The 20,990-nt window shown below is 43.4% G+C and overlaps 1 protein-coding gene across 2 annotated transcripts in view; it reads left to right on the plus strand.

Annotated features, from left to right (window-relative positions):
• The window catches only part of LOC143808113 (T-kininogen 1-like), a 252,889-nt gene extending 237,432 nt beyond the window's left edge, over positions 1 to 15,457 (plus strand). For both annotated transcript variants that reach the window (XM_077290418.1, XM_077290419.1), the window contains one exon: positions 14,931 to 15,457. In XM_077290418.1, coding sequence (XP_077146533.1) covers positions 14,931 to 15,356 — 426 coding nt within the window. In that variant the 3' untranslated portion in view covers positions 15,357 to 15,457. The remainder of the gene's footprint in view (positions 1 to 14,930) is intronic.
• Positions 15,458 to 20,990: the final 5,533 nt, after the last annotated feature.

Raw genomic sequence — 20,990 nt, forward strand, 5'->3', positions numbered from 1 at the left:
AACAGTGATTTTATTCAGAAGCCGATAGTCAATACAAGGTCTCAAAGATCCGTCCTTCTTGGCCACAAAAAAGAATCCCGCACCAAGAGGGGAAGAGGATGGACGGATATGCCCCTTCTCCAGAGATTCCTTGATATACGAACGCATTGCGGTATGCTCAGGTACAGACAGATTAAATAATCTTCCCTTAGGAAATTTACTACCTGGAATCAAATCTATAGCACAGTCACAGTCCCTATGAGGAGGAAGAGCACTGGACCTGGACTCGCTGAATACATCCTGATAATCAGACAAATACTCAGGAACTTCCGAAGGAGTAGAGGAAGCAATAGACACCGGTGGGGAATGACCATGAATTCCCTGACAGCCCCAACTTGACACAGACATTGCCTTCCAATCCAAGACTGGATTATGGGTCTGTAACCATGGCAGACCCAAAACGACCAAATCATGCATTTTATGCAGAACAAGAAAACGAATCACCTCCCGATGTTCAGGAGTCATGCACATGGTTACCTGTGTCCAAAACTGCGGTTTATTTTCCGCCAATGGCGTAGCATCAATACCTCTAAGAGGGATAGGATTTACCAACGGCTCAAGAACAAAACCACAGCGCTTGGCAAATGACAGATCCATAAGACTCAGGGCAGCACCTGAATCCACAAACGCCATAACAGGGTAGGAGGACAATGAGCAAATTAAAGTCACAGACAAAATAAATTTAGGTTGCAAATTACCAATGGCGACAGGACTAACAACCCTTGTTGGGCATTTAGAGCATGCTGATATAACATGTGTTGAATCACCACAGTAAAAACACAACCCATTCTGACGTCTATGATTTTTCCGTTCATTTCTAGTCTGAATTCTACCACATTGCATTAAATAAGGTGTTTGTTCAGACAACACCACCAGAGAATTAGCGGCTTTGCGCTCCCGCAAACGCCAGTCAATTTGAATAGCCAGCGCCATTGAATCATTCAGACTTGTAGGAATGGGGAAACCCACCATCACATTCTTAATGGCTTCAGAAAGGCCATTTCTGAAATTTGCGGCCAGAGCACACTCAATCCACTGAGTAAGCACGGACCATTTCCGAAATTTTTGGCAATACACTTCAGCTTCATCCTGGCCCTGAGAAATAGCCAGCAAGGCTTTTTCTGCCTGAATTTCAAGATTGGGTTCCTCGTAAAGCAATCCGAGCGCCAGAAAAAACGCATCAATATTTGCCAATGCCGGATCTCCTGGCGCTAGCGAGAAGGCCCAATCCTGAGGGTCGCCCCGTAAGAAAGAGATAACAATTTTTACTTGCTGAGCTGAGTCTCCAGATGAACGGGGTCTCAGAGATAGAAACAATTTACAATTATTCCTGAAATTCCTAAACTTAAATCGGTCTCCAGTGAACAGTTCAGGAATAGGTATTTTAGGTTCAGACATTGGACTACTGGTAACAAAATCTTGTATGCCCTGCACACGAGCAGCAAGCTGATCTACACTTGTAATCAAGGTCTGGACATTCATGTCTGCAGCAAGCTCAAGCCACTCAGAGGTAAAGAGGAGAAAGAAAGAGAGGAAAAAAAAAAAAAAAAAAAACTCAGAATTTCCTTTCTTATTATCCCACTTCTGCAATGCATTAAACATTCAACTTTGGCCTGGCATACTGTTATGACCCCAATGGCAGAGGGTCTCAGAAGTAATTACCAAGTCTGCAAACACAAAAAACCAGCTCATAGGGCAGTGGTAACTGGGCTGACCGTATATCTAAACCTAGCACCACAAATAGCAGCAGCCGGGGAACGTGCCTACGTTGGTTCTAGACGTCTCGCGCCAGCCGGAGAACTAACTAACCCTAGAAGGGAAAAGATAGACCTTTCTTGCCTCCAGAGAAAAGACCCCAAAAGTTGGATACAAGCCCCCAACAAATAATAACGGTGAGGTAAGGAGAAAAGACAAACGTAAGAATGAACTAGATATTTAGCAAAGAGAGGCCCACTGACTAATAGCAGAATATAGTAAGATGACTTATACGGTCAACAAAAACCCTATCAAAATTCCCACGCTGGATATTCAAGAACCCCCGAACCGTCTAACGGCCCGGGGAGAGAATACCAGCCCCCTAGAGCTTCCAGCAAAATCAGGAATCACATTTAGTACAAGCTGGACAAAAAAAAAAAGCAATGCAAATAACCAAAAAACAAAGAAGCAGGACTTAGCTTAATTTTGCAAGATCCAGGACCAGCAGACAGGAGCAAACAGAAAGGAACTGATTACAACGATGCCAGGCACCAGACTGAGAATTCAAGAAGTTTATATAGCAACACCCCTGGACTAACGACCCAGGTGGGTGCCAAAACTGAAGAAAGACAATCCCAGAGTCATATCACTAGTGACCACAAGAGGGAGCCAAAAAAGTCTAATTCACAACACACCTGCCCGGATTACAACCCCAAGACAACTGCACTACCACCAACAACCACCGGAGGGTGCCCGAGAGCAGAATTCACAACAGTACCCCCCACCTTGAAGAGGGGTCACCGAACCCTCAACAGAGCCCCCAGGCCGATCAGGACGAGCCAGATGAAAGGCACGGACCAAATCAGCAGCATGGACATCAGAGGCAAAAACCCAAGAATTATCCTCCTGGCCATAACCCTTCCATTTGACAAGGTACTGAAGCCTCCGCCTTGAAAAGCGAGAATCCAAAATCTTCTCAACCACATACTCCAACTCCCCCTCAACCAACACAGGAGCAGGAGGATCAACAGAGGGAACAACGGGCACCACATATTTCCGCAACAAAGATCTATGGAAAACATTATGGATGGCAAAAGAGGCCGGAAGGGCCAAACGAAAAGACACCGGATTGATAATCTCAGAAATCCTATAAGGACCAATAAACCGAGGCTTAAACTTAGGGGAAGAAACCTTCATAGGAACATGACGGGAAGACAACCAGACCAAATCTCCAACCCGAAGCCGGGAACCAACACACCGACGACGGTTAGCAAAACGCTGAGCCTCCTCCTGAGACAACACCAAATTGTCCACCACATGAGCCCAAATCTGCTGCAACCTGTCAACCACAGAATCCACACCAGGACAATCAGAAGGCTCAACCTGCCCCGAAGAAAAACGAGGATGAAAACCAAAATTACAAAAGAAGGGCGAAACCAAGGTAGCCGAACTAGCCCGATTATTAAGGGCGAACTCGGCCAATGGCAAGAAAGCCACCCAATCATCCTGATCTGCAGACACAAAGCATCTCAAATAAGTTTCCAAAGTCTGATTAGTTCGCTCGGTCTGGCCATTTGTCTGAGGATGAAATGCGGAAGAAAAAGACAAATCAATGCCCAGCCTAGCACAAAAGGCCCGCCAAAACCTAGAAACAAACTGGGAACCTCTGTCAGACACAATATTCTCCGGAATACCATGCAAACGAACCACATGCTGAAAAAACAACGGAACCAAATCAGAAGAGGAAGGCAATTTAGGCAAAGGCACCAAGTGAACCATCTTAGAAAACCGGTCACAAACCACCCAGATAACCGACATCCTCTGGGAAACCGGAAGATCTGAAATAAAATCCTTAGAAATATGCGTCCAGGGTCTCTCAGGGACCGGCAAAGGCAAAAGCAACCCACTAGCACGGGAACAACAAGGCTTTGCCCGCGCACAAGTCCCACAGGACTGCACAAAAGAACGCACATCACGCGACAAAGAAGGCCACCAAAAGGACCTACCAACCAAATCTCTGGTACCAAAAATACCAGGATGGCCAGCCAACACAGAACAATGAACCTCAGAAAACACTCTACTAGTCCATCTATCAGGAACAAACAGTTTCCCCACTGGACAGCGGTCAGGTTTGTCAGCCTGAAACTCCTGCAGAACCCGTCGCAAATCAGGGGAAATGGCAGAAAGGACCACCCCTTCCTTCAGAATGCCGACCAGCTCAAGTACCTCAGGAGAATCAGGCAAAAAACTCCTAGAGAGGGCATCTGCCTTAATATTCTTAGAACACGGAAGATACGAAACCACAAAATCAAAACGGGTGGAAAACAGGGACCATCGAGCCTGTCTAGGATTCAACCGTTTGGCAGATTCGAGGTAAATCAGATTTTTTTTGATCTGTCAAGACCACAATACGGTGCTTGGCTCCCTCAAGCCAATGTCGCCATTCCTCAAACGCCCACTTCATAGCCAACAACTCCCGATTGCCGACATCATAATTGCGTTCAGCAGGCGAAAACTTACGGGAAAAGAAGGCACACGGTTTCATCAAGGAACCATCAGAATTCCTCTGAGACAAAACGGCCCCTGCCCCAATCTCAGAAGCATCAACCTCGACCTGAAACGGAAGAGAAACATCTGGCTGACGCAACACCGGGGCAGAAGTAAATCGGCGTTTAAGCTCCTGAAAGGCAGAGACAGCCGCAGAGGACCAATTCGTCACATCAGCGCCCTTCTTTGTCAAATCGGTCAGGGGTTTAACCACACTGGAGAAGTTAGCAATAAAATGGCGATAAAAATTAGCAAAGCCCAAAAATTTCTGAAGGCTCTTCACGGATGTGGGCTGAATCCAATCATGAATGGCCTGAACCTTAACCGGATCCATCTCTATAGATGAGGGAGAAAAAATGAAGCCCAAAAAAGAAACCTTCTGCACTCCAAAGAGACACTTAGACCCCTTCACAAACAAAGCATTATCACGAAGGATCTGAAATACCATCCTGACCTGTTTCACATGAGACTCCCAATCATCGGAAAAAATCAAGATGTCATCCAAATATACAATCATGAATTTATCAAGATAATTCTGGAAGATATCATGCATGAAGGACTGAAAAACAGATGGAGCATTAGAGAGCCCGAATGGCATCACAAGATATTCAAAATGGCCTTCGGGCGTATTAAACGCAGTTTTCCATTCGTCACCCTGCTTAATATGAACAAGATTATATGCCCCCCGAAGGTCAATTTTAGTAAACCAACTAGCCCCCTTAATCCTGGCAAACAAATCGGAAAGCAAAGGCAAAGGGTATTGAAACTTGACAGTGATCTTATTCAAGAGGCGATAATCAATACAGGGTCTCAAAGAGCCATCCTTCTTAGCAACAAAAAAAAATCCCGCTCCCAACGGCGAAGAAGATGGCCGAATATGCCCCTTTCTCCAAAGACTCCTTAACATAACTCCGCATGGCGGTATGTTCCGGCACAGACAGGTTGAAAAGTCAACCCTTAGGAAACTTACAGCCTGGAATCAAGTCAATAGCACAATCACAGTCCCTATGCAGTGGTAGGGAACTGGACTTGGGCTCATCGAATACATCCTGAAAATCAGACAAAAACTCTGGAACTTCAGAAGAGGAGGGAGAGGAGATTGACATCACAGGAACGTCATTATGAACCCCCTGACAACCCCAACTAGTCACAGACATAGACTTCCAATCCAACACAGGATTATGTATCTGCAACCATGGAAAACCCAGCACAATAGCATCATGCAAGTTATGCAACACCAGAAAGCGACAATCTTCCTGATGGGCTGGCGCCATGCACATGGTCACCTGTGTCCAAAACTGGGGTTTATCCTTAGCCAGAGGTGTAGCATCAATGCCCCTTAAAGGAATAGGATTCTGCAAAGACTGCAGGGGGAAACCACAACGCCTGGCAAATTCAAAGTCCATTAAGTTCAAAGCGGCGCCTGAATCCACAAACGCCATGACAGAAAATGACGACAATGAGCAGATCAGGGTCACAGATAACAGAAATTTAGGTTGTACAGTTCCGATGGTAACTGAAGTAGCGATTCTCTTTGTACGCTTAGGGCAGACTGAAATTACATGAGATGCATCGCCACAATAAAAACACAACCTATTCTGACGTCTGAATCCTTGTTGTTCCGTTCTAGACAGAATCCTATCATACTGCATAGGCTCAGGCATCTGCTCTGAGGACAACGCCACAGCGCGCACAGATCTGCGCTCCCGCAAGTGCCGATCGATCTGAATGGCCAGAGACATAGAATCACTCAGACCAACAGGCGTGGGAAACCCCACCATAACATCTTTGACAGATTCAGAAAGACCCTTTCTGTAAATTGCCGCCAAAGCATCCTCATTCCATTTAGTCAGCACAGACCATTTTCTAAATTTCTGACAATACAATTCTGCTGCTTCTTGACCCTGAGACAGAGCCAACAAGGTCTTCTCCGCTTGATCCACAGAATTTGGCTCATCATATAATAATCCTAGAGCCTGGAAAAAGGTATCTACATTAAGCAAGGCCGGATTCCCAGATTCCAGGGAAAATGCCCAATCCTGAGGGTCGCCACGCAGCAGGGATATGAAAAGTTTAACCTGCTGAATGGGATCACCAGAGGAACGAGGCTTCAGAGCAAAAAACAGTTTACAGTTGTTTTTAAAACTCAAAAATTTGGATCTGTCCCCAAAAAACAAATCAGGAGTAGGAATCCTAGGCTCTAGAAGCGGAGTCTGAGTAATATAATCAGAAATACCCTGTACCCTAGCAGCAAGCTGATCTACACGAGAAACTAATCCCTGAACATCCATGCTAGCACAAGACTCCTCAGTCACCCAGAGGAAAAGAGGGAGGAAAAGCCAAAGCAGACTACAGAAAAAAAAATGGCTCTTTCTTCCCTTCTTCTGAGATGCATTTAACTCATTGTTGGCCAGTTGTACTGTTATGATCTGGTAACCTTGGAGCCGTATGAAAGACTTTCTCAGGAGAGGTGGTACCTATACTGACCGCAAACCCTAAACTAACACCGCAACTAGAAGTAGCCGTGGGATGTACCTAACGAGTACTAGACACCTCGACACAGCCGGAGAACTAAATACCCCTATAGTTAGAAATGGGAATTCTATCTTGCCTCAGAGCAGTACCCCAAAGGATAGACAGCCCCCCACAAATATTGACTGTGAGTACAAGAGGAAGACACACGCAGGCAGAAAAACAGGATTTAGCAAAAGAGGCACTTCTAGCTAAATAGTAAAGGATAGGACAGAATTCTAAGCGGTCAGTATTAAAATCCTAAAAATATCCACAGCAGAAAATACAAATATTCCACATCTAACTAAAGACATAGAAAGTATATCTGCATCTCCTGAGAATCCAGCAGACAGAAAAATCCAAACAAAGTCTAAGCTGGACAAAAAACACAATAAATTGCACTGAATTGCAAGCACACTGCATGTGTGCACAGAGACAAAAAAACAGACACTTATCTTATCTGAATTGGCAGCATGGCACGAGGAGCTAGAGAGAGATGCAATCCCTCCAAGTACAATGGACAACTGGCACTGACTCATGGAGCCTGCACACCTAAATACCTAATAGAGCTGCAATCAGCAGAAACACGTGCCCGGATTACAACCCCAAGACAACTGCACTACCACCAACAACCACCAGAGGGAGCCCAAGAGCAGAATTCACAACATTCTTCAGTATTTTTTGGTAGACAGCATAATTCACGTTTCTATTTACCACAGCAAGTTTTCCACATCCTGAAATAGCAAAACAGCCCCTGACCATCACACTCCCACCACCATATTTTACTGTTATGTTCTTTTTCAGAAATGATGTGTTACTTCGATGCCAGATGTAATGGGACATACACCTTCCAAAAAGTTAAATTTTGTATCGTCAATCCACAGAATATTCTCCCAAAAGTCTTGGGGATCAAGGTGTTTTCTGGCAAAACTGAGACAAGCCTTATGTTTTTATTGCTCAGCAGTGGTTTTCATCTTAGAATTGCCATGCAGGCAATTTTTGCCCAGTTTCTTTCTTATGGTGGAGTCATGAACACTGACCTTAACTAAGGCAAGTGAGGCCTGCATGTCTTTGGATATTGTTGTGGGGTCTTTTGTGACCTCTTGGATGAGTCATCGCTGCGCTCTTGGGGTCATTTTGGTCAGCCAGCAACTGCGGAGAAGATTTACCACTGTTCCATGTTTTTACGTTTTGTGGATAATGGCTCTCTTTGTGGTTTGCACAAAGATGACTGTCAGTCTTCCTTGGTCTGGGGCTCCATGCAAGATCTTGTCTCTTTGGGTAAGGATGATTCTGATAAAGGTCAGGAATCAGCCCAGAACTACATGGGAGGACCAGCTCAATGACCAAAGAAAGCTGGGACCACTGTCTCAAACATCACCATTAGTAACACAGTACGTCGTCATGGATTAAAATCTTGCAGGGCACGCAGGGTCCCTCTGCTCACGCCAGCACATGTCCAGGCCCATTTGAAGTTCACCAATGACCATCTAGACCATCTAGATGATCCAGAGTAGGCATGGGAGAAGATCGTGTGATCTGAAGAGACCAAAATAGAACTTTTTGGTATCAACTCTGCTTGCTGTATTTGGAGGAAGAAGAAGGATGAGTACAATCCCAAGAACACAGTTCCAACAATGAAGCATGGTGGGGGACACATCATACTTTGTCAGTCTGATCCCAGTGTCTCCTTAGTGTGATCTAATTCTCTCGCATGAGAGAACCACAGCACAGGTGCGGGGAACATGGAAACATTAATTTCTCTATCTTCTCCATTGCCTGTGTCCACAGTAATCGGATTGAACTCTGATGACATCCGAGTGCTGTCTAATGTTTCGCACACACCCATAGACTTGAACTGGTGAGTGCCATCCGATTATCAGCATGAGAAAAAAATTGGAGATCTCCATTGACCCATAATATAACATTGGGCCGAGTGCTATACGATAAAACATTAAATTCCACTCGGCTGTTGTTATACGCTTGTGTAAGCGAGCCTTAAGTCTGAGTTCTGGTGTATCTAGAGCTACTGCAATACTTTTTTTTCTGCTTAGGCATGATGCATGTAATTCTTTGGGGCTTAATGCAAACAGCAGTCCAGTAAGAATATTACGCTCCTTGTTTTCCATGATGCAGCATATAACTTCATTCTTTTACTGATCAGTCTGTATTTTCTCTAGGCAAAGATACAGTACACTAACAAGGTGTCAGGACTCTGAACATTTTTTACCTTTTGTGCATTACTGCCCTTTTCCCAGATGGCGTCTTTGGTCTCATGTGCACTGTGTCTTCCTGCTATAAAACTCCACCCCAGCCTTCAGTCTGTGCTAGAGTATTCTGCCTTGCATCCAGCTCCTGACCTCTGGTGACTCCCTGGCTATATACCTACTCCTGTGAACCTGTGGGGTTATCCTGCTACTCTGCTCTGAGTTCCTGCTGCATACACCAGTTTCCAGTAATCCTCCTTCATCTGCTGCTTGTGTTTACTTCCATCTGCATTTGCTGGACATGTAAGCTGTTTCTGCTCTGCAAAAACCTGAGACTATTAACCAGGTCTCCCTGGTTGAGCTAAGATATGATTTAAACTGCCTTATAAGCTTATCTATCTGTGTTTGGACTAAGACAAGGATTTATTCGTGTCAAGTATCCTCAAGAATAACTGTGCTTCATAGACTTTCTGCTTGATTGCATTTTCCTCTGAAGTTTCCTATAGACTGCTAAGCTACATTTAATATTTACACCAAGTGTTGTGGACTTGAGTTTCTCTCTGCACCTGTTTGAATCACTGTGTGATAATATAGACTTTACCACTTATAAAACTGTGTCCTGTAGTTGTCTTGTTCCACGCAAAGAGTCTCCTGAGTTATCCCCTATAATTATTACACAAGGCTGCTGTCACAAGGTGTTTTGCACTGTCTATTTGCTTTATGTGTAGTGAAAGCTCTGGTTACATATGACAAATTAAAATGAACAGATTGGTTGTGTCACTATTATTTGCACATCAAACCAGCATAATTGGCATAATCTCTCGACCCACGAATAGCTAGAAGTTAGACTTCTGGGTATTAATATATTATATACATGTTCTCTAGGTAATAATAATAATAATAATCTTTATTTATATAGCGCCAACATATTCCGCAGCGCTTTACAGTTTAACAGTTTCAAACACAACAGTCATAGGTAACAACGTTAACAATACAGTAATAAAGCAAAAATAAGACAAAATAAGACGACCCTGCTCGTGAGAGCTTACAATCTACAATGAGGTGGGGAGATACAAAGCACAGGTGTGTATTTACAATGGTGTATTTACAGTGATGGTCCAGCCATAGGTACTAATATATACGATACTTGTGGGACTGCAAAGAAAAGCTACTCTTCAAAGAATAGATGGAGCGGTGGTCGCACATGTGCACTGCTGCTCTACTCTAAAAGACAGAAAAGTGCCAAGCTCTGGTGGACTGGTGGCGATCCTACTTGTCGGACCCTAACAGATGCAGAAATTCCCCTTTAAACCCTTAACGACCAGGGATCTTTCAGTTTTTGAATTTCCGATTTTTGCTCGCCTTCTTCACAGACCCATATCTTTTTTATTTTCTGTCAATATGGCCATGTGAGGGCTTGTTTTTTGTGGGAAAAGTTGTACTTTTGAACAACACCATTTGTTTTAATTTATTGTGTACTGGAAAACAGGAAAAAAAATTCCAAGTGTGGTGAAATTGAAAAAAAAATGCAATTCCACAGTTGTTTTTTTTTGGTTTTACATTGTTCACTAAATATTAACCCCTTAATCCCATATGACGTACTATCCCATCAAGGTGACCTGGGACTTAATTCCCAGTGATGGGATAGTACATCATATGCGATCGGCCGCACTCACAGGGGGAGAGCGGCCGATCGCGGACGGGTGTCAGCTGACTAAGCACTGCGTGCTTCCCTGAGACCCTCGGAGCAACGCGATGTGATCGCATTGCTCCGAGGGTCTCCTACCTCCTCCTCCCTGCAGGCTCCGGCTGCAAAATGGCCGCGGGGGTACATCCGGGTCCTGCAGGGAGGTGGCTTACCAGCGCCTGCTCAGAGCAAGAGCTGGTAAGCCTGCAGCCCTGCATATCAGATCGCTGATCTGACACAGTGCACAGCAAAGTGTCAGATCAGCGATCTGTCACTATAACATGATGCCCCCCACCTGGGGCAATGTTATGAAGTAAAAAAAAAAATATTCACATGTGTAAAAAACAATTCCTAAATAAAGAAAAAATATATATATATTGTTCCCATAAATACACTTCTTTATATAAATAATAAAAAAACAATAAAAGTACACATATTTAGTATCGCCGTGTCCGTAACGACACCACATATAAAACTGTCCTGCTAGTTAACCCCTTCAGTGAACGCGGTAAAACAAAAACAAAAAAAATTAGGCAAAGAACAACGCTTTATTATCATACCGCCGAACAAAAAGTGGAATAACACACGATCAAAAAGACGGATATAAATAACCATGGTTCCGCTCAAAACATCATCTTGTCCCGCAAAAAACAAGCCACCATACAGCATCATCAGCGAAAAAATAAAAAAGTTATAGTCCTCAGAATAAAGGGATGCAAAAATAATTATTTTTTCTATAAAATAGTTTTTATCGTATAAAAGCGCCAAAACATAAAAAAATGATATAAATGAGGTATCGCTGTAATCGCACTGACCCCAAGAATAAAACTGCTTTATCAATTTTACCAAACATGGAATGGTATAAACGCCCCCTAAAAAAGAAATTCATGAATAGCTGGTTTTTGGTCATTCTGCCTCACAAAAATCGGAATAAAAAGCGATAAAAAAAATGTCACGTGCCCGAAAATGTTACCAATAAAAACGTCAACTCGTCCCGCAAGAAACAAGACCTAACATGACTCTGTGGACCAAAATATGGAAAAATTATAGCTCTCAAAATGTGGAGACACAAAAACTATTTTTTGCATTAAAAAGCATCTTTTAGTCTGTGACGGCTGCAAATCATAAAAATCCGCTATAAATAGTAAATATATATATATATAATTAAATAATAATAATCAATCAATATTAATATCAAACCCCCTTCATCACCCCCTAGTTAGGGAAAAATAATAAAATTAAAAAAATGTATTATGGGTTAGGGCTAGGGTTAGGGCTAGGATTAGGGTTAGGGATAGGGCTAGGGTTAGGGCTAGAGTTACGGCTAGGGTTGGGGCTAGGGTTGGGGTTGGGACTAGGGTTAGGGTTGGGGCTAGGGTTTCAGTTAGAATTGGGGGTCTCCACTGTTTAGGCACATCAAGGGCTCTCCAAACGCAACGTGGCGTCCCATCTCAATTCCAGCCAATTCTGCGTTGAAAACGTAAAACAGTGCTCCTTCCCTTCCGAGCTCTCCCGTGCGCCCAAACAGGGGTTTACCCCAACATATGGGGTATCAGCGTACTCAGGACAAATTGGACAACAGCTTTTGGGATCCAATTTCTTGTTACCCTTGGAAAATAAAAATTTGGGGGGCTAAAAAAACATTTTTGTGGGAAAAAAGTATTTTTTATTTTCACGGCTCTGCGTTATAAACTGTAGTGAAACACTTGGGGGTTCAAAGTTCTCACAACACATCTAGATAAGTTCCTTGGGGGGTCTAGTTTCCAATATGGGGTCACTTGTGGGGGGTTTCTACTGTTTAGGTACATTAGGGACTCTGCAAACGGAACAATGTGACGCCTGCAGACCAATCCATCTAAGTCTACATTTCAAATGGTGCTCCTTCCCTTCCGAGCTCTGCCATGCACCCAAACGGTGGTTCCCCCCCCCTATATGGGGTGTCAGCAGCGTACTCAGGACAAATTGGACAACAACTTTTGGGGTCCAATTTCTCCTGTTACCCTTGGGAAAATACAAAACTGGGGGCTAAAAAATAATTTTTGTGGGAAAATTTTTTTTTTTATTTTCACAGCTCTGTGTTATAAACTGTAGTGAAACACTTGGGGGTTCAAAGCTCTCACAACACATCTAGATAAGTTCCTTAGGGGGTCTACTTTCCAAAATTGTGTCAGTTTGGGGGGTTTCAATGTTTAGGCACATCAGTGGCTCTTCAAATGCAACATGGCATCCCATCTCAATTCCTGTCAATTTTGCATTGAAAAGTCAAACGGCGCTCCTTCCCTTCTGAGCTCTGCCATGCGCCCAAACAGTGGTTTACCCCCACATATGGGGTATCAGCATACTCATGACAAATTGCACAATAACTTTTGGGGTCCAATTTCTTCTCTTACCCTTGGGAAAATAAAAAATTGGGGGTGAAAAGATAATTTTTGTGAAAAAAGATGATTTTTTATTTTTACGGCTCTGCATTATAAACATCTGTGAAGCACTTGGTGGGTCAAAGTGCTCACCACACATCTAGATAAGTTCCTTAGGGGGTCTACTTTCCAAAATGGTGTCACTTGTAGGGGGTTTCCAAACGCAACATGGCGTCCCATCTCAATTCCAGTCAATTTTGCATTGAAAAGTCAAACGGCGCTCCTTCCCTTCCGAGCTCTGCCATGCGCCCAAACAGTGGTTTACCCCCACATATGGGGTATCGGCGTACTCAGGACAAATTGTACAACTTTTGGGGTCCATTTTCTCCTGTTACCCTTGTTAAAATAAATCAAATTGGAGCTGAAGTAAATTTTGTGTGAAAAAAGCTAAATGTTCATTTTTATTTAAACTTTCCAAAAATTCCTGTGAAACACCTGAAGGGTTAATAAACTTCTTGAATGTGGTTTTGAGAACCTTGAGGGGTGTAGTTTTTAGAATGGTGTCACACTTGGTTATTTTCTATCATATAGACCCCTCAAAATGACTTCAAATGAGATGTGGTCCCTAAAAAAAAAATGGTGTTGTAAAAATGAGAAATTGCTGGTCAACTTTTAACTCTTATAACTCCCTAACAAAAAAAAATGTATGTAAGTAAGATGTAAAGTAGACATGTGGTAAATGTTACTTATTAAGTATTTTGTGTGACATATCTCTGTGATTTAAGGGCATGAAAATTCAAAGTTGGAAAATTGCGAAATTTTCTAATTTTTTGCCGAATTTCCATTTTGTTCACAAATAAACGAATAAATCGAATAAATTTTACCACTGTCATGAAGTCCAATGTGTCACCAGAAAACAGTGTCAGAATCATCAGGATCCGTTGAAGCGTTCCAGAGTTATAACCTCATAAATGGGCAGTGGTCAGAATTGTAAAAATTGGCCCGGCCATTACCGTGCAAACCACCCTTGGGGCTTAAGGGGTTAAAACTGATCTGCCATTATGATTCTTCAGGTCATAATGAGTTGATAGACATCAAACATGTCTAGGTTCTTTTTTATTTAAGTGATAAAAAACCCAAAATTTCTTTAAAAAAAAGGTGCCACTTTCCGAGACCCGTAGCGTCTCCATTTTTGTGATCTTGGGTTGGGTGAGGGCTTAGTTGCATGCCGAGCTGATGTTTTTATTGATCCCATTTTGATGTACATATCGTCTGTGATTGCATTGTATTGCATTGTAGCCGCGACAAAAAAAAACACGTAATTCTGGTGTTTTGACTTTTTTTCTCATTACGTCGGGTTAATTATTTTTTTTATATTGATATCGGGCGATTCTGAACATGGAGATACCAAATATGTGTATATTTTATTTTTTATTTTATTATACTGAATGGGGAGAAAGGGGGGTGATTTGAACTTTTATATATTTTTTTTTTTCATATTTTTAAATTTATTTTTTTTAACTTTTTGCTGCAATACTTTGATCGCTTCTGCTACACACAGGCAATAATCAGATCACCTGTGTGTAGCAGAAATGCTTATTTGCTATGAGCACTGACCATTGATCATGTGACGCGGTCATCGATGGGTGGGATTAGCAATGCGCTTCTGGTAAGCGTGAGTTAAATGTTAAACCAGCTGTCATGTGACCAGAAAAGTGCGGGCTCCGGCATGAGCATACTATTACGCCCAATGTCGGACAGGGGTTAAAGTCACTTTCAATTTTCGGGCACTGATACGTTGGGTAATGATTTGGTTGCCTGTTTTGAAAGTAAAGATATAAAGTAGATAAAAAAAATTTAATTTTAAATTTTACACTTGCTTTCCAGCTTGGCGTACGCATCGGTGGCCTGTCTCCTCTACGCATGATTCATAAAATTAACCCTAAAGAGAATGATGAAAGATCTAATCTACAAAGACATGAGCATAATAATAAAGGGAACAAACATGGAAAAAAAGGAAAGAAACAAGAAAACAGCAAAAATGAAGTCACTCAAGCTCCTCTGCAACTAACAATACCTGCCACTCAAAAACCTGGAAATTTGCCTTCTGATATTGTTGTCCCAAGATGTCCTGGAAGAGTGTGGTACCCAAGGCCGATTACTAGCAATCCTACAGTAAAAACATTTAGCGATGATGAGCTTTTGCTTGCTTTTGGTGACTCAACACCTTCATCAGATCAAGAAGGAAAAATGAATGAGCCTCTAGCCCCTAAACAAGTTCTACCTTTTAACGATGAAGACCTTTTAAGCTGAATTACAATAGTAACAATTCAACCTGCAAACAACAAAAATGTTACCTGTATTATTGGCTCCTTTATATTTTGCCGGTATAGTTACAAAATAAAATCCAGCAAATTAGAAAGAAACGTGTCAAATTTTTTCTTGAGTCACTTACGGTTATTTGCTCTGTATTAGGATCTGCTTGCATTCGTTTTGGCAAGTTTGTCGCAGGTCTAACAAAAAATGCTTGACAAATGCTGCACTATTTTGTCTAGTAAAATGCCAGGCCTCATGACGTTAACCCGACAGACCACAGAATAGTCACTCCCCATCATGTAATGTCCATCAGCGTCTGGCATGCAAGAATCTGCCACTGCCATTAATTTTGTTGTTATGAAGACAAGCGGAATTAAAAAATGCTGATGTGAATGGAACCCTGCTATTGGTGAAGCATTTTGACTGTAATAATTATTGCATGTATGTTGTATTTTGGTACAAGTCTGGCAAGTTCCCATCCAGTATTTTTTAATTTATAGCATACACTATTTCAAGAATAATAGCGGACAAATTGGACCATTTTTAATACCCTGTGAAGTCAAACAGATGACTTAAAAAATAAGACTACTGCACAGCAGGGTTAAGGAACCTTACATTTTCCATGATAACTTTGTAGGGTCTTGAGATGTACATGGTACGGACAAGATCAGGGGAGAATAGTGTGTAAGATATCAGGGGCCCAGACAACTATAAATACTTCTTCCACTCATGACTAGTCCCCATTTGCAGCACTGCGTGTCAGAGGCATAGCTGGGGTTTTGGTTCAGGGGGCGAAGCTTCTGAGTGGGCCCCTAACCAGGTAACCTTGATTACAACTGGGTGACGCCCCCTAATAGTGGAGGAGAAACTCAGCAGATGACTGTGCTGTTGCTGAAAATAATCTCTATTTAAAGACCAACATGGATATTACCGTCATATGGTCAGTGGTAAATACCAGTCATACAGAACATATAATACACTGTGTTCCAAATTATTATGCAAATAATATTTCCTGATATTTTCTCTAAATTACCTATCTGAATTGCAGTCATTGTTATTTTCCAGTCATCTACTATTCTAGTATAATTGCAATGTTTTGGAACAAACTGCCTATGAAAACAGTATCTTTTTCAAAAAAATAAACACTCAAAATGCATGTTCCAAATTATTATGCACAGCAGAGTTTTCAACCTTTTTTTTTTATTTTGAACAAAAAAATGGTCAATTGTGAAGTTATAAGCATTATCAGCTTATTACAAAGCGAAATCAAACAGTTTTCAAGTGAAAACTTTATTCTAGGTGATGTTACATTTGCATATGGGACCCCTTGTTCGAAAGAAGCTTCTGAACTCTCTCGTCCATTGAATTTGTCAGTTTTTGGATGGTTTCTGCTTCAATTGTTTTGCATGTGGACAGAATACCCTCCCAGAGCTGTTGCTTAGATGTGAACTACCTCCCGCCATCATAGACACTCCTTTTGATGATGCTCCAGAGGTTCTCAATGGGGTTGAGGTCAGGGGAAGATGGTGGCCACACCATAAGTTTGTCCTCTTTTATGCTCATAGCAGCCAGAGATGCAGATGTGTTTTTTGCAGCATGAGATGGTGCATTATCATGCATGAAAATGATCTTGCTGCGGAAAGCACGGTTCTTCCTCTTGAACCATGGCAGGAAGTGTTGTTTTAGAAACTCCACATAGATTATGGAGTTCATCTTTACCCCTTTAGGGATCATAAAGGGGCCGACAATCTCTCTCCCCATGATTCCAGCCCAAAACATTACTCCACCTCCTCTTTGTTGGCACCTTAGCCGTGTTTTCATGGGGTGTCCATCAACCAGCCATCCTCCACTCCATCCATCTGGACCATCGAGCGTTGCACGTCACTCATCGGTGAATAAAACAGTTTGGAAGTCAGTCTTCATGTATCGTTTGGCCCACTGGAGCCGTTTCTGCTTGTGTGCAGTGGATACCTCTATCTGGTCGACAGGATGGCTTACGCACAGCTGCAAACCTCTGAAGGACCCTGCATCTTGTTGTTCTGGAGACGTTGGAGGCACCAGCAGCTTCAAAAACTTGTCTGCTGTTATGACAAGGCATTTTTGCAGCTGCTCTTTTAGGCCGCCGTCACACATGCGAGTTTTACGGACGTAAGAGCGCAGAAACGTCGTCTTTAAAACTCGCATAACATATGGCACAATGATTCTCAATGGGTCTAGTCCTATCAGCCGTATATTACGGATCCGTAATATACGGCGTTCTACGGCCGTACAAAATCGCAGCATGCTGCGTTTGTCTGCGTATTGCGCAAAAAAATTGCCAATGAAAGTCTATGGGGGCGAGAAAAATACGGATTCCACACGGACCAGCAGTGTGACTTGCGAGAAATACGCAGCGGTGTTAGTGAAACACAATAGCAAGGTGACATTAACCCTTCATTACCCCATATCCCACCGCTACAGGGAGTGGGAAGAGAGTGGCCAAGTGCCAGAATAGGCGCATCTTCCACATGTGCCTTTTCTGGGGTGGCTGGGGGCAGATGTTTTTAGCCACGGGGGGGCCAATAACCATGGACCCTCTCCTGGCTATTAATATCTGCCCTCAGTCACTGGCTTTACCACTCTGGCGGAGAAAATTGCGCGGGAGCCCACGCCATTTTTTTCCGCCATTTAACCCTTTATTTTAGCAGCTACAGCACCAAAATTTTGCATACACACACTACTAACATTAGTAGTGTGGAATATGCAAAAAAAAAATGGGGATATGAGATGGTTTACTGTATGTAAACCATGTCTCATATCCTGTCGGGTTTGGGAAGGAGAAATTAAAAGCCGGCAATTGAATTACCGGCTTTTCACAGATATCGCGCTGAAGTAAATATAAATACAGAATATATATATATATATACACTCACCGGCCACTTTATTAGGTACACCATGCTAGTAACGGGTTGGACCCCCTTTTGCCTTCAGAACTGCCTCAATTCTTCGTGGCATAGATTCAACAAGGTGCTGGAAGCATTCCTCAGAGATTTTGGTCCATATTGACATGATGGCATCACACAGTTGCCGCAGATTTGTCGGCTGCACATCCCAAAGATGCTCCATACAAGGCAGGATGGATCCATGCTTTCATGTTGTTTACGCCAAATTCTGACCCTACCATCCGAATGTCGCAGCAGAAATCGAGACTCATCAGACCAAGCAACGTTTTTCCAATCTTCTACTGTCCAATTTCGATGAGCTTGTACAAATTGTAGCCTCAGTTTCCTGTTCTTAGCTGAAAGGAGTGGTACCCGGTGTGGTCTTCTGCTGCTGTAGCCCATCTGCCTCAAAGTTCGACGCACTGTGCGTTCAGAGATGCTCTTAGGCCTACCTTGGTTGTAACGGGTGGCGATTTGAGTCACTGTTGCCTTTCTATCAGCTCGAACCAGTCTGCCCATTCTCCTCTGACCTCTGGCATCAACAAGGCATTTCCGCCCACAGAACTGCCGCTCACTGGATTTTTTTTCTTTTTCGGACCATTCTCTGTAAACCCTAGAGATGGTTGTGCGTGAAAATCCCAGTAGATCAGCAGTTTCTGAAATACTCAGACCAGCCCTTCTGGCACCAACAACCATGCCACGTTCAAAGGCACTCAAATCACCTTTCTTCCCCATACTGATGCTCGGTTTGAACTGCAGGAGATTGTCTTGACCATGTCTACATGCCTAAATGCACTGAGTTGCTGCCATGTGATTGGCTGATTAGAAATTAAGTGTTAACAAGAAGTTGGACAGGTGTACCTAATAAAGTGGCCGGTGAGTGTATATGTGTCTCAATGACATATATATATACACTGTATATATGTTTTCCCGAACATTTGAGCACATAAATCCATTAGATGTCGGTTTTGCAAGCCTGCGAGAAAATCTCGCAGTACGGATGCCATACGGATTACATACGGAGGATGCCATGCGCAAAATACGCTGACACACCCTGCCTACGGATCACTATTTTGGGAACATTTGTCCGTATTACGGCCGTAAAATACGGACCGTATTGTCTTACGCCAAGTGTGACGCCGGCCTTAACCTTACGCAATTGCCTGTTGGAAAGAGTCCTCAATTTTTCCTTATCAGCACGCACACGTGTGTGCTGGGAATCAGCTACAAACTTCTTGATTGTGCGATGATCACGATGAAGTGTCTTGGCAATGTTGATTTTAGTCATGACCTAAATACTCCACAATTTGTTGCTTCTCAGCAGCCGACACATCCTTTTTCTTTCCCATTTTGGCCAAAAGTGTAGGCTGCTTAATAATGTGGAACAGCCTTCTTAAGTAGTCTTGCCTTTATTTGGACACACCTGCCAAACTAATTTGCACAGGTATCTGCAATTGCTTTCAGCGATATAAAGAGCCCTGACATACATCACCATCAATGAGTTTAAATGACAAACACAAAAATTCTAACCTTATCACTCCTAAACTCTTTGTGCATAATAATTTGGAACACAGTGTAGATCACAGCACAGTTACAGATAATGACTTAACGCTGACATTCTTTCTGATGGAATCATTCACTTTTCCCGTCTTTTCCATCTGGCCCAGACCGACATGACAACTTCTTCCAGCCAGGACTCAGCTGCAGAGAATACAAAAAAGACACATTTAATGTCTCATATTTTCAGCCCTAACCTGCACAAACTCCTCATCCTGCTGATACCTCAATACTGAGCAGCTGCTGCCGTATGTGTCCCTATTACTGCACCTGATACCCCAATACTGAGCCGCTGCTGCCGCATGTGTCCCTATTACTGCCCCTGATACCCCAATACTGAGCCGCTACTGCCGTATGTGACCCTATAGCAAATAGATAATGGCAGCACTCAACCCCACTGTGCCAAAGCAAGGAAATGTGCGATACATGAAATGTGAATAGCATACTGGCTTGTGAAATCCATGAAAAAACACATGAGATGCTTAGCACAAGATTTGGCCAAAAATTGTGAGTCCATCCACCAAACGTCAAGGTAATCTCAGGAAGGTCAGAACCCATCCGATCTGAGATTACCTTGACGTTTGGTGGATGGGCTCACAATTTTTGGCCAAATCTTATAGTATGATGTATGTAGTATGTATGTAGTATGTATGTTGGTGTTTTTTTTTATTTTTTACATTCAACATATTAGCTGGATGATGGGACTACTACTGTCCCATCATTGGCTAATGTGTCAATCACTGTCATTGTAGCAGGCATAGCCCGATGGGACTTGTAATCCCATCGGACGATGCCTGCATACACACACAAAGACCCCCGAGAGGCCCGCACAGACCCCCGAGAGGCCCGCACAGACCCCCCGGCAGGCCCGCACAGACCCCCCGGCAGGCCCGCACAGACACCCGGCAGGCCCGCACAGACCCCCGGCAGGCCCGCACAGACCGTCCGGCAGGCCCGCACAGACCCCCCGGCAGCCCGCACAGACCCCCCCGGCAGGCCGGCACAGACCCCCCCGGCACATCGGACGATGCCTGCACACACACACAAAGACCCCCGAGAGGCCTGCACAGACCCCCGACAGCCCGCACAGACCCCCCGGCAGGCCCGCACAGACCCCCCCCGGCAGGCCCGCACAGACCCCCCGGCAGGCCCG

The sequence above is a fragment of the Ranitomeya variabilis genome, chromosome 2 (assembly GCF_051348905.1).
Source record: "Ranitomeya variabilis isolate aRanVar5 chromosome 2, aRanVar5.hap1, whole genome shotgun sequence".
In the NCBI taxonomy this organism is placed as follows: domain Eukaryota; kingdom Metazoa; phylum Chordata; class Amphibia; order Anura; family Dendrobatidae; genus Ranitomeya; species Ranitomeya variabilis.